This window comes from Thermobia domestica, chromosome 9, assembly GCF_964235325.1.
Source record: "Thermobia domestica chromosome 9, izTheDome1.hap1.1, whole genome shotgun sequence".
Taxonomy (NCBI): domain Eukaryota; kingdom Metazoa; phylum Arthropoda; class Insecta; order Zygentoma; family Lepismatidae; genus Thermobia; species Thermobia domestica.
This window is the reverse complement of record NC_137462.1, coordinates 180,083,281-180,095,710: the sequence shown is the minus strand read 5'-3', so window position 1 is coordinate 180,095,710 and position 12,430 is coordinate 180,083,281. Positions and strand designations below refer to the sequence as shown.

Genomic DNA, 12,430 nt, shown 5'->3' with positions numbered 1-12,430 from the left:
GAGAGATACACACGTTTAATTGATCTACTTTGTTCAGTACAGAATAGGGCATCGTACGAAGGACTGAAATGATACGAAGTGGTTAACTTCTATGCCTTCTAGGTTAATAAAGACAGAGAGATCATTCATGGCTATGTGGGTAGAATATGCGACTTTGGCATGGGAGATCCGGCTTCGATTTCCAGCGGGAGCTCATTTGGGTCGGATCCTACGTTAAGCCATAGCTTCACGTCTCATACAGCCTCACTAGCGGAAGAAATGTAAAACTCAAATTCGATCCAATAATGGAGACAGATAATAATTATTGCGAAAGAATATGTGAAATGACAATGTAGGAGAAAACAGGGTAAACTCGCGAGAACTCATGGATACGATATTGTTCAACACTAACTTTTATGGTCTGGGATCGAACGAGGTTCCTCCTGCAACTGAAGTGAGCGCTCTATCACTAAGCCACCGTGCTCCCACTTTGAAGGAAGAAATATGATTCTGATAAATCTACCGATCTAGTCAATACTGTTTGTGATAAACCAATGTAAAGAAAGTACACACTGTCAGAATGTGGAATTCGTAAAAACAGTAAATTTTTGTAAGTTAGTATTCTCAACTGGTAGGTTGCTTCTTTACGGGTTGCCGAGGAAGTATGGTGGCTCTGTGATAGAGCGCCTACCTCTTGTGCGTAGGGTCCCTGGTTCTATCTTCGACCAAGTAACTTTTTGGTGGACAATATCGTGTCCGTGGGTTTTCTGGAGTAATCGTTTCCTCACACATTCTTATTCCACCAATTGCTATTACACTACAGCTTAATGTGAGATACGAATATGAACTACAGCCGAAAATCGAACCCGTATCTCCTACGTCAAAGACGCATACGTTAACGCTTAGAAACGAGGGAGTTCTGCTATTATTTGTACAGAAGATGGGTCGTATGGGGCCCACAAATTAGGAGTCGTAGTTTTCAAAAGGCTGAGAGCTACTGTTGTAGGTTGATTGTAAGAAATGCTAAAGGTATGAATAGTGTATGAAGACATCAAGTAGATTCGATTTGTGAGTCTTTTAGCATTATTAGTCGTATTATGGATAACAAATGGTTCAGTCAGTTTTCTATTGATGGAAAATGAAATGAAATGAAATCTTTAAGTTTTACGTCCCACGGTTATACAGGTTAGGCTAGAGACGGTGATGATGAGTAATGAATGAAATGGTGGAATGAAGAAAGTGGGGGGAAACGGCCCGTGGAAACCTATGCACACGGTGTTTGTCCACCACAAAGTTCACTTGGCGGGGGCTGGGATCGAACCCGGGACCCCAAGCATCTGAGGTGAACGCTCTACCACTGAGCCACTGAGAAAAATTCTGAAATATGCAAATGAAAGGTTAGTTCATATATAAACATTACATAAAGGGAGATGCATGAACACACACCCTACCATAAAGATATAGCATGAGTAAAAAGACGAAAAGAACTTTGTCGCTTCAAACGTGTTTCACTGTCAATTGCAACAGTACACAATAGTACGGGGCAGGAACACGTGTCATGATGACCTGCCATCTTTTGGATTCTTGGGGAACCTCCTGATGCCATGGAATGCGCATGGTTTCAGATGTACTATTGTGTACTCTTGTAATTGACAGTAAAACACGTTTGAAACGACTAATTCTTTTCGTTTTTTTTCTCGGGCTATATCTTTATGGTGGTGTGTGTGTTCATCCATCTCCCTATATGTAATGTTTACATATGAACTAACCTTCCATTTGCATATATAAGAATTTTCTTTTTATTCGCTACCATTTTCGAGAAAAAAATAGTTGTCATGACTTTTGCAATGGAACTCTCTCTCTCTCTCTCTGTTTATATATATATATATATATATCTTCCTCCTCTTCCATTCGCAACATATATATTTTAAACACTCTCTTTAGGAATAACGGAAGAGGTGTAAGAATCAAAGCAAACAATTAATATCGTTTACCTTCATAGTTAACATCATAAATATCAATAATATGGCAAGACTTGTTAATAATATTACTCACTTGTACTTTTGGAAAAAATTTGGGGGTTCAAATAATTTGCTCCAAGATGCTTTGCCGACCATAATATCATCTGTAATAAGAAGTCCCTGTTTAAATTCATCTTGCATTATAGTTCTTGTTGATATAGAAACATTGAAGGTTGAATTCTGTTGTGGGTATGCTGGAGTTATAATGGGCATTAAGTGATACCTATCGGCAACATTCACCTAAAATGAAAAATAAAGACATGTACAAAATAATTTAATACAGTAAATAAACAGTATCAAGAATTCTAGAAAAAGCAAAATTAAATATTTAACTTATTAATGTCCTTAAGTCATGATAGGGTCGTTTTTCCACACTTTTTTCTCTTTGACTGATTTAACGTACACTCATGTCCAAAATTATTGTTGCATGTCTATAAATATGTTGTTGTAGGAATATAATTTGATAACGAATTCTCCCGGTATTTCTTATAATGTTAGTATGTGTATAATCGGCAAAGACGTGTATGTGGGAAATTTCATGTCAAAGGAGCAGTAAATAAGAACAATAAAACGAAAATAAAACTTTGTCTATTTAGCAACATTTTGTTTTACCCATTATAATTTTCGTACTTATAATTATTTTCCTATGAAATTTACCACAAATATACATTTCCCGATTATACACATAGTATCAGTATTAACCCTGATGTAGTCGCGCTCATTTTATGACATGAGTAGTCGCTGCGGACTGACATTCCGCAGGTACGTTAAAGTTTTTAATTGCATACTAAATAAATGATATTACAAAAATCGCAAAGAATATTAACTATTTTATTGAAAAATTATTCACCTTCACGAAAACTCTTGTTATAAAACTATTATTATTTCATCACTTGATTTAGTGATTGTATTTATCGCTAGCGTATTTCTGTTTATTTAATTTTCTTGTAGTAAATCGTTGCTTTAGAATGAGTTACAAAATATGTTTTAAATGATAAAATTTAATTAAAATCCCAATTGTTTAGCATTATTGTAACTCAGAGCTTATACAATATAAAAGAGAGAGTATGCATATTATTGTATTAGTGTCATTCGCAAAAAAAAGTCTCATTTTCCGTCAACACTGAATTTTTTCTATGAAGGCTTTTCAATACAAACAAATTCTACATATATTTACATTCTGTAATATTTTCCCAATCACTTAGTTTCCCCACGAGGCACTTTCAATGCATTCTACACACACACACCACTGATGAATGTTCTAAGCACAAAAATGTTTTGCATCGATACCTTGCAGGTCGGTTTTTCTTTCTGTCGCATTTACTGCACCTTCCCCGGACGCCTTTGGAAGTTTCAGGTAAGTTTTGAGTAGCTTCCGTTCCAAGATCATGAATTTGGTTCTTCATACTGCCGGAAATATTGCTGACAGTTGCTATAATTTTCAGAAGGCTCTCTATCATTCGTAGGGACAACCCTTTCAAAAATTCAGTTGTTCGCATTGTAAACAATGTAGGAATTTATGCCTCCAATGTTGAGCATAGAATAGAACACAACCATCGTCCATCTGCTAGTGTTTCTTGCACAGTCATAGACAGAACATAGTTTGTCCACCATATCAATACCCCCTTTAGTTTCATTGTATGTCAATATCATTTCTGGTTTTCCAGTTTCGGCGTCAACACTGTCATCATGGTGCATACTTGATATCAAGAGAACATTTCTTTTCTTCTTGGGAATGTATGAGACCAAGGTACAATCTTCGTGGAAAGTAAATATTGATGATCCCTCGGGACGACTAACTGGCTTTGAAAATTCAAGGGGCTATTCTCTCTTGTTTTTTTCTGATGGTACCCAGCAATGTCAATCGATAGTTTACTTTTAAGGTCTTCATTAGTTCCACACTGTAAACCAATTGTCCGTGGTGACATTTCTACCCGTCCCTTTTATTGCTTCACAAAGTCTTTCAACCACAGATGACGGTGAATTATCCACTCGGTAAGGTCCCGGAGGCTGCATGCAAACACATATTTCCAGATTGCTTGTATAGTACATTTTTGAATCACAAAGAGCAAATATTTTAATTCCATACTTATTAGGTTTGCTAGGTATATACTGGCGGAATGCACATCTTCCTCTGAATGCCTCAAGTTTTTCATCCACGGTTACAAACTCGAAAGGTGTGTAAGCAGTTTTACATTTTTGAACAAATGTGTCAAAAACGAATCTAATCGCAGCTAACTTATCTTGAGCTTTGCGCTGTTCACGAGTTGCGGGGTCATCAAACCTAACATAACGTAAAAGAAATCGAAATCTGGATAGAGACATAGTGAGTCTGAAAATTTCTACGCCCATACCATCCGTTCGCCACAGGTCATCAGCGTTAAGCCTACTACATTTCAAAACGCCTGCTAAATATATCAGGCCAATGAGGGTCTGAATTTCAGCAACATCTGTTTCTTTTGCATCTCGGTCACGCGTATAGTTTTGTCTTGCAAGTGCAATTTTTTTGTTTGTATTGTCTATAATAGCGTTCATTATTTCTTCCGGAAAAAATATTTCCAAATTTCGAGTGAGTCTTTCAAATCCTTCGTGGCTTGTTTCACACCAGGTAAATGCGTCACTATGTTAACTAATCTTGTTCTTACGTTTTTCGGGGATACGAGCACACTACACTTTGTCTTCTGATCTTTCCCAAGATAAAATGGACTAACTTGCTTGCTATGTAGCACTTCCTCTTCATCAGATATTTCCTGTTCGGTGTCCGTGTCCATGATTTCAGTAGTCAAATTGTCGTCTTCTCTCTCATCTTCATCATCTTCATACACGGTATCATTTCCATCGACTGAGCACTCATCCAACAAACGCTGGATACGCCTTTTCTCTTCGTCATATTTATATTTATTTCCCACTGAGCTTTCCCACATCTTTCTGGTTACCACTATATTTAGCTAACGTTAATGGTCGCTGCGGACTCACGCTCCGCATTAGCTAATATCTCCAACACTAGTGCACGCTTCGAAGTGCAACTCAGTATTGATAAGCAGAAGCCGATTGTTAGGAGGTATGAAAAACAGGAAGGGGGAAGGGTGATTTGCGCGGGAAAAAAAATCAACCATTGTTGACTGCGGACTGAGAGTCCGCAAGCGAGCACTGCAGGGTTAAAAGTACCCTGTAAAATCATTATCAAATTATATTCTTACAAGAAGATAGTTGTAGATATGCGGCAATCATTTTGGACATGAGTGTACATATAACCAAGCACTAATATACATATATTACTCTACAGTGTGCTCCATTGTTTGTGGCACTGAAAAAAAATCATATCCTAACACGAAGTGAACAAACTTACGACCAATTAGTAAAAAACACCACAAAAATACGAATAAAAAGAAAAGTATCTATCATTAAATCTTTTACAGATGCTTTATCAGAGAATAATAGAGAAAACAGGTCAGAAAAAAGAAGTTCTTGAGCAACGCAGGTTTGTACCATATATATATACTTAGCTTTCGAACTGAAACGTCTTGTTCTCCTAATGTAAACGAGAGCGAAGAACGAATGAGGTTAGAAAAGTGTTTTAAAAAATCTAGGTTAATATATAGCGTGTCTACTACGATTATTATTATTATTATTATTATTATTATTATTATTATTATTATTATTATTATTATTATTATTATTATTAATTTCTGATCATCCTTGCAATTTCCGTAACAGTAGGAGGAGAAACTTACCAAGTTTAAGTGGTAATGTTGTAGTTCGCGTTAAAACCATAGTAGCCCTGCAGCAGTAAACTGTTTCTAAAATGACAGTCTCAAACCAGCGTGTCTGAATTTGTGGTGGTACAAGAAATAAAATCCCAATTCAAGTGCTACGAAACTTTCGTAGTGTTTGCAACAGAGACCCTCCGACATTCAAGATTATAAAGAAGTGATGTGGTCAGTTTTTGGCATACCGTTGTGTTGTGAAAGAACACGGTGGTGGAATTCAAGGCATATGGGAAGAGGCCGAAAATTAGTGAAGATCGTTCAAACGAAGTCCAAGGAAGTCAATTAGGCAACCAGTGAGAGAACTGGGGTTAAAAAATCGACAATTTATTAAAAAGATCGATTGAAGCCTCCATCGGGGAAAGTAAATCGTTACAATGTATAAATTTGGGGTATAACAAAATACATTCGTAGAACACATGCAAAGTACTCCAAAAGTTAGTGTTTTGTGTGGTCTTATGAACAATCAATTTGTGGCGCAGCTTTTCTTTCAAAAGGATACTGTTATCAGTAATTATCACTCGGATAGATTGAAGAACATTACTGTATCTCACATAAAAACATGAAACCGACAATAATATTTCAGCAGAATGATGCTACATCAGACTAGTCTTCGGATTCGACACTGTTTAACGTCACATTTCCTAATCGGTGGACTGGCCATAACGAATCAAGTTTTTGGGGTTTTACGCTTCCACTGGATTTTTTTCTGATAGGGGTATATCAAAGATAAAAAGTGTACACTATGAAAGTTGACAACATATTGGACTTAAAACATCGCGCAAGAGATGCCATAAACTCTGTAACATTAGAAATACCGTACAACACACAGCGTGAAACTGACTACAGGTTAGGCATTCTCTGTGCCACCGAAGTCATCCATGTGCAAGTGTACTAAACTGAAATCTATTACTTTTTGTTACACTAAACTTTGAACAATACGAGGCTGATAGTAAAGCTTCTGCAAACTACCAGTTACACTGGCGCTAGTGTTCTGTATTATAAAATTGACCAATCTATGTTTAAACTGTCTTTGCTTGTTTGTTTAAGCAAATTCGTTTATTTTTACAGGAGTTTGAAGTCGTTTTTTTTTTCTTTTTCTGTAAGAAAGAAAATTTCTCTTGTACACTTTCGGACAACGATACATTATGATTTCGAATGTCGTTTAATGCCGAAACAATGCATCGGACAATTTGATTTGTTTTTTGGGTATAAAGCACCATCCAACAGGACTGTACAGTCGGTTTTCCAAATTCTAGAAATTATGATAAACCTGGAAATGTGGTTAAAGGTGGCAACATGTTAAGGGGGTATGTTCACATTGCACACCAGCATTCTACTAGAGTTCTCCGATTTGTGGACTGGTTATCAGGTAAAATTTCTAAGTGTTTGGCACTGCACGCATACGAGGTATAATGTTATCAAGAAGATAAAATATCGAGCAGGAGGTAGGATTTGATTTTCTTGAGCGGTGTGATGTGTAAAGTGAGACAATTGTAGTTACGACTTCGGAAAAGGAAATCTAATCCATGTTCATTATAATGGATCTATTGAAAATATGAATGAAGGTGATGAAGTGTTCGATCAGTTTGTACGATATCAGGATGTCTACTAAAATTCCAAAATAAAATTTCATGACCTTTTCTTTACTTAATCATAACATTTCGTACCATTCTCAAGAGCGAATTTGGGTGCGAATTAGGCCGAATTTTCATGCATGCGATAGAGGCATGCTTTGCTTGCCATTTGGTAGCGTCTAAAGCCGATTATAGACATTTTTGGTGGCGAATTTTGACGTTTTATAGAACAAAATTTTCTAGTCTGTACTTATATCTGAACAGATAAAAAAATTCGTGACCCAAAAGCTAAATTTCATGACTTTCGTGACCGATAGACCCCTGTATGTTTTGAAATGGATATGTATCGTACAAAGATGACAATGAATTGGAAACCGGTTGTATGTTTTGAAGGAGACGGTGATGATGAGAGATGAGTGAAATGGTGGAATGAAGTGGGAGGAAACGGAAGAACCCCGAGAAAACCCACGAGCACGGTGTTTGTCCACCACAAAGTCCACACGGCGCGAGCTGGGATCGAATCAGGGACCCCAAGCACCGGAGGTGAACGCTCTACCACTGAGCCACCGCCCCACCCCCTGTATGTTTTGAAATGAGATATACATTCAGAAGGAATGGATTGACCAGTAGTGGAAGAAACATTTATGGATGAAGACAAAAATTTCTAGAAGATACATACCGATGAGCAACAGAGAATTGATAAACCAATAGTATCGCCAGAGTAGATTATGAGTAAAGGACATGAACTATTATGTAGTTCAGCTTGGTTAATATTAGAAACGAGACAAGATTAGATCATAATATTCTATTTCATGACTGACGTATTTAAGTCGGACGAGTTATTCTGTTATTACAACTACTTGGATGTAATCCATTATCTGACACTATACGTTCATAACTTGAACTACTGTATCCCGCATAATCTTTATTTTATTTTATTTTTTAATTTAATCTTTCTCCTTCCTTCCTTGTAAGTAAAAACATATATTTATTAGGACCGAACTTTTTGCATCATATATTTCTTCAAAGATATGATTGGACGCTATTTTCTAAAATTTATAAAAATATCAATAAACTCAACTTTTGTTCTTCCAAATTCCTGTAGCTTGTTTAAAATATAATACTAAAAGTTGATTTTTCGTTGATAGCCATCAACATTACCGAGAACTAGAAAAGGAACATAATTTGGTAGAAATTAAGTTAGGAATTGAATTTCCATTCATCCTATCCTTACCAAATTACATTCCTTAACTAAATTTTAATAATGCTGAAAGTGTCAGCGAAAATTCGACGTTTAATATTATTTTTCACAATCTATAAGAAATTAGAGGACAGAAGTTAAGTAACTTTGAGTTTATTAAGACTGCTCTTCAAGGTGTTCACATTACATTATGAAAACTAATTTTTACTGTCTAAGTTGTACTATTTGAGCAAATACTGTCTCCTCATGGGTAGCTCAGGGCAATTCACATGTAACTTGGTCTGGGTACAATTACAGTAAAATTTAGACTTAAGTACTGTCCATTTAGGAGTATAAGTGAATTGTCTCACAACATTACCAAAAGGGCAAAACCAACCTTGTTAAAACGTGGTTATTGGATGTTGCCAGAAGAACAATATTAGGTAAAGAAAAAAACAGGACGGAAAAAATGGGTGAGACAAATATAGACTTCATGTTACTTTTGGTGGGAGACATTATTATAATTATTATTATAGTAATCAGTAATTACTATTAATTTTACTAAAATAAACTCCCTGGTGTTACAGCCCTGAATGGACATGACAGACAGGTCAGTTTTCTGTTGAATGTTGTAGCCATCATATTAAGCCCATCGCTTTTATTTCTCGATCTCTAGACCAACGCCCGCTAGTCTTTAGTTCAAAATCTCTCGAAATGTCTGAAAATACTAAGTCCATACCGAAAATCCTGCATGGAAACCGAAGCCAGAACCACGTACACCAAAAGAACGCGCGATAACCATTTCACTGCTACAACCATTATCGTTACGACTACTATTAATAATTATTATTTCAAAATCAAGAACTCCGTGTCAATTTTTCAGTTGTAATTTGAATTTCATTTATCTCACCCAGCGCAGTGTTCGACAGAACAGTAAATTATGGAACTCACGTACGTGAATATGAATCTACTTTGTTCCGTCCATGTTCTTTAATATTTACATGTGTCAATCACAAGATACTTAACAGACCATAGCAAATCTAGCTTTGAAATATTCTGCTTCAAACAATTCATTGTTTGAGAACATTTTTCAACAAATTACTATCTTTCATACATAGGGAAATATTTTCATTCGGGCCTTGAAATCATGTATAATTTAAATAAAAATTTGACCAAAGTGAACACCTATATTAATGATCTTTGCTACAGTTTCAGAAATATATCACTGTCTTCATCAAACGCATTCAAAAAGTAACATGTTTGATGAAGACAATGATATATTGCTGACACTGTAGCACAGATTATTAATGTAAGTATTTGCTTTTCCCAAATCTTATTTTTATTTAAATAATACGGAATTATTATGAGACAGATTCAATTCTCTACACATTTTGTATCTATTAATAACACAAAAAGAAAAGTATCTACGATTTCATTAGCAACAAAATTGTCCCACATGACTTATACAATAAAATCTTGCATTCCCTTTAATCAACACCACCAACGTAACTATAATAATAACAACATGCCAAAATTCTAATATGAAGTTTGAAATACAATATTCCAAGAAAAGTAAAAGAAAGGTCAGATAACACTGATAAAAATCAACTACTCAAAATTAATATCTCCTACGAATAGAAAAACTACTCACATTTTCATACTTATTCAACTCATGTTCTAGTGACATTCTGAGTTCAATGTATGTATAGAATTTTTTATTTCAAATGCAAACAAGTATGTCCACAAATCACTCCAGAACCAGCAAGAAATTTAGTTTTAACAGAGAAGAAAAAAAGAAAGAAAGAAAAAACATCTACATACACACAATTAATTTTCAAATTTAATCAGTAAGACACAGTTAACACATATATACCTACTCTTGGGTCCCACACTGGAAAACCTAAGTTCACAGTATCCGGCTGTTTGAGCAAAACTGGCTGTGGCCATTTCCATTTTGCGAAAACAAGGAAGAATTTATGGACTAATGTGGCTGCAACCGCATTTGGGTACAATTGACACGTACGAGCTACAAGCATAGCCCATGAAACGCCGCCCAAATAACCTAATGCATTGCTATAGATGCCATGTTCTGTAAACACAAATGAAACGATACACACAAAAATATATATACATCTAAGAAAAGTATTAATAAAACATTTTGCTTCTGCCATCTGGCAAAAACTAATTATCTGCAGGATGATCCAAAAGTCGGTATACCCAACCATGTTCAGAGAACACACTTATTAAAGTACCTAAATGTACAAAAGATCATAGTAAATGCTAGAATTCATCTCTTTGCGCTGTTCTTTACAGAAGGGAACACAATTACGCAAGTTATAGAACACCTTTCGCAACAAGAAAGGAGAGTGATTTCAGCAACAGAGAACACAAAGTTTCTCTTCCAAGTATTCTATATTTTTTGGTTTGTGGCGTTAAGCCCGTTCCTTTAAAAATCACCACAGAAAAAGTCAATGGCGCATTCTGCCTCGAAGATCTCGGGGATGTGTGAGTTGACAGGGGTGCAATATCAAGTGTTCTGCGCGCTTACTGCTAACGTACAAATGGTACCATGATATGACTCCTTCAGAAAGATAGAATAAAGTCGGTTAATGTTCCGCGACGTGAAATGTCTAAACCAAACATAGAATTGTATCTGTTTCTCTTTGTCAGGTGGTAGCAGTTCTTGGGCTGCCTAAACTTCATTACTAAACTGGATTTAAACAACTTAGTTTCACTGTCCTCCCTATCGAGCAGTAGCAAAATGTCCTTTATTTGGATAAATAGTGGACAGATCGTAATAATCTTGCAGACACCATGCACAATTATTCCTGTAGAACTTTTGTTTGCAATACTTTCCATATAGCAATCTTCGTCACTGCGTCACTCAGATATTTGCAAGCGAACTTGTTCATGTACTGCTTAAAGGGCTTCGTAGTTAAGTACATCTCCACAAGAAATATTCATTGCTGAACTCTGGTCCTTTTGTGATGTCACAAACTTTACCACGTGTGGTGTCTGCTGCTCACTGACCTTGGCCGGGGAACCATTTTTCTTCCTTTCCTTCAATTTCATTCCTTTCCTCCTAACTGGTCGTTTATTTTCAGCCGAAAGGACGATATTAAATGTTTAATATCATCACTTCACATTATCGCGGGTATACGGACTTTTGGATTACCACGTGTATACATATACGTATGTGTATAGTTACTTAACAAGAAAAACAATACCTTAGAGAGTACATATTGTTACCTGTGTGTCGTCCAGTTGTATTTTACTGTAATATTTAATAAATTTTACTATTTGCTTTGGCTACTAGACCTATTTTTCTGCATTAATTCTTGAACCACTACATATTCGTTATTCATCTTGTTTACGGTAAAAATAATTACTTCATGATTGAAGTCTAAATTAAGTGCATTAGTACACCTTTTCTCTTCTGAAAATTGATCAACTGTGCGATGAACAACATAGGTAACAATATTTGCTCTTTTATATAAATTAGCCCTTTCGACAACCATCACATTCACGAAGACATGTATGTGTCGGGTGGGGAAACTGTGTGCTACAGTGAAGAGCTATGTCGGCGACAGTTCACTACCAGGTGTGAAATGCAGACCTGTCAGTGTACATTTAATATGGTTATGCAAATAGTGCAGTTTAAGTATGTTATTATCATATCGTTTGCTTATGTTTTTATTCATAAATATATATATATATAACAGTAATAAAATATTTATGTAATTTGCATGTGGTCATATTCGAGATTTATTTTAAAGATTAGGTTAAATAAAATTCATATTTTATTTAAATCAGTACTGGAAAAGTTCAGAGCAAACAAAAAGATATTGTACAGTGACAGAAACAGAGATTCTGACGCATCCATAATTTGCAGTATTGCGAACTTGT

General features: G+C 35.7%; 1 protein-coding gene across 2 annotated transcripts in view; it reads right to left on the bottom strand.

Annotated features, from left to right (window-relative positions):
• hrg (poly(A) polymerase hiiragi) overlaps positions 1-12,430 on the bottom strand; it is a 92,777-nt gene that overhangs the window by 44,762 nt on the left and 35,585 nt on the right. For both annotated transcript variants that reach the window (XM_081725550.1, XM_081725549.1), the window contains exons 7-8: positions 10,402-10,613; positions 2,035-2,240 (exon numbers count right to left, since the gene is read on the bottom strand). In XM_081725550.1, coding sequence (XP_081581676.1) covers positions 2,035-2,240; positions 10,402-10,613 — 418 coding nt within the window. The remainder of the gene's footprint in view (positions 1-2,034; positions 2,241-10,401; positions 10,614-12,430) is intronic.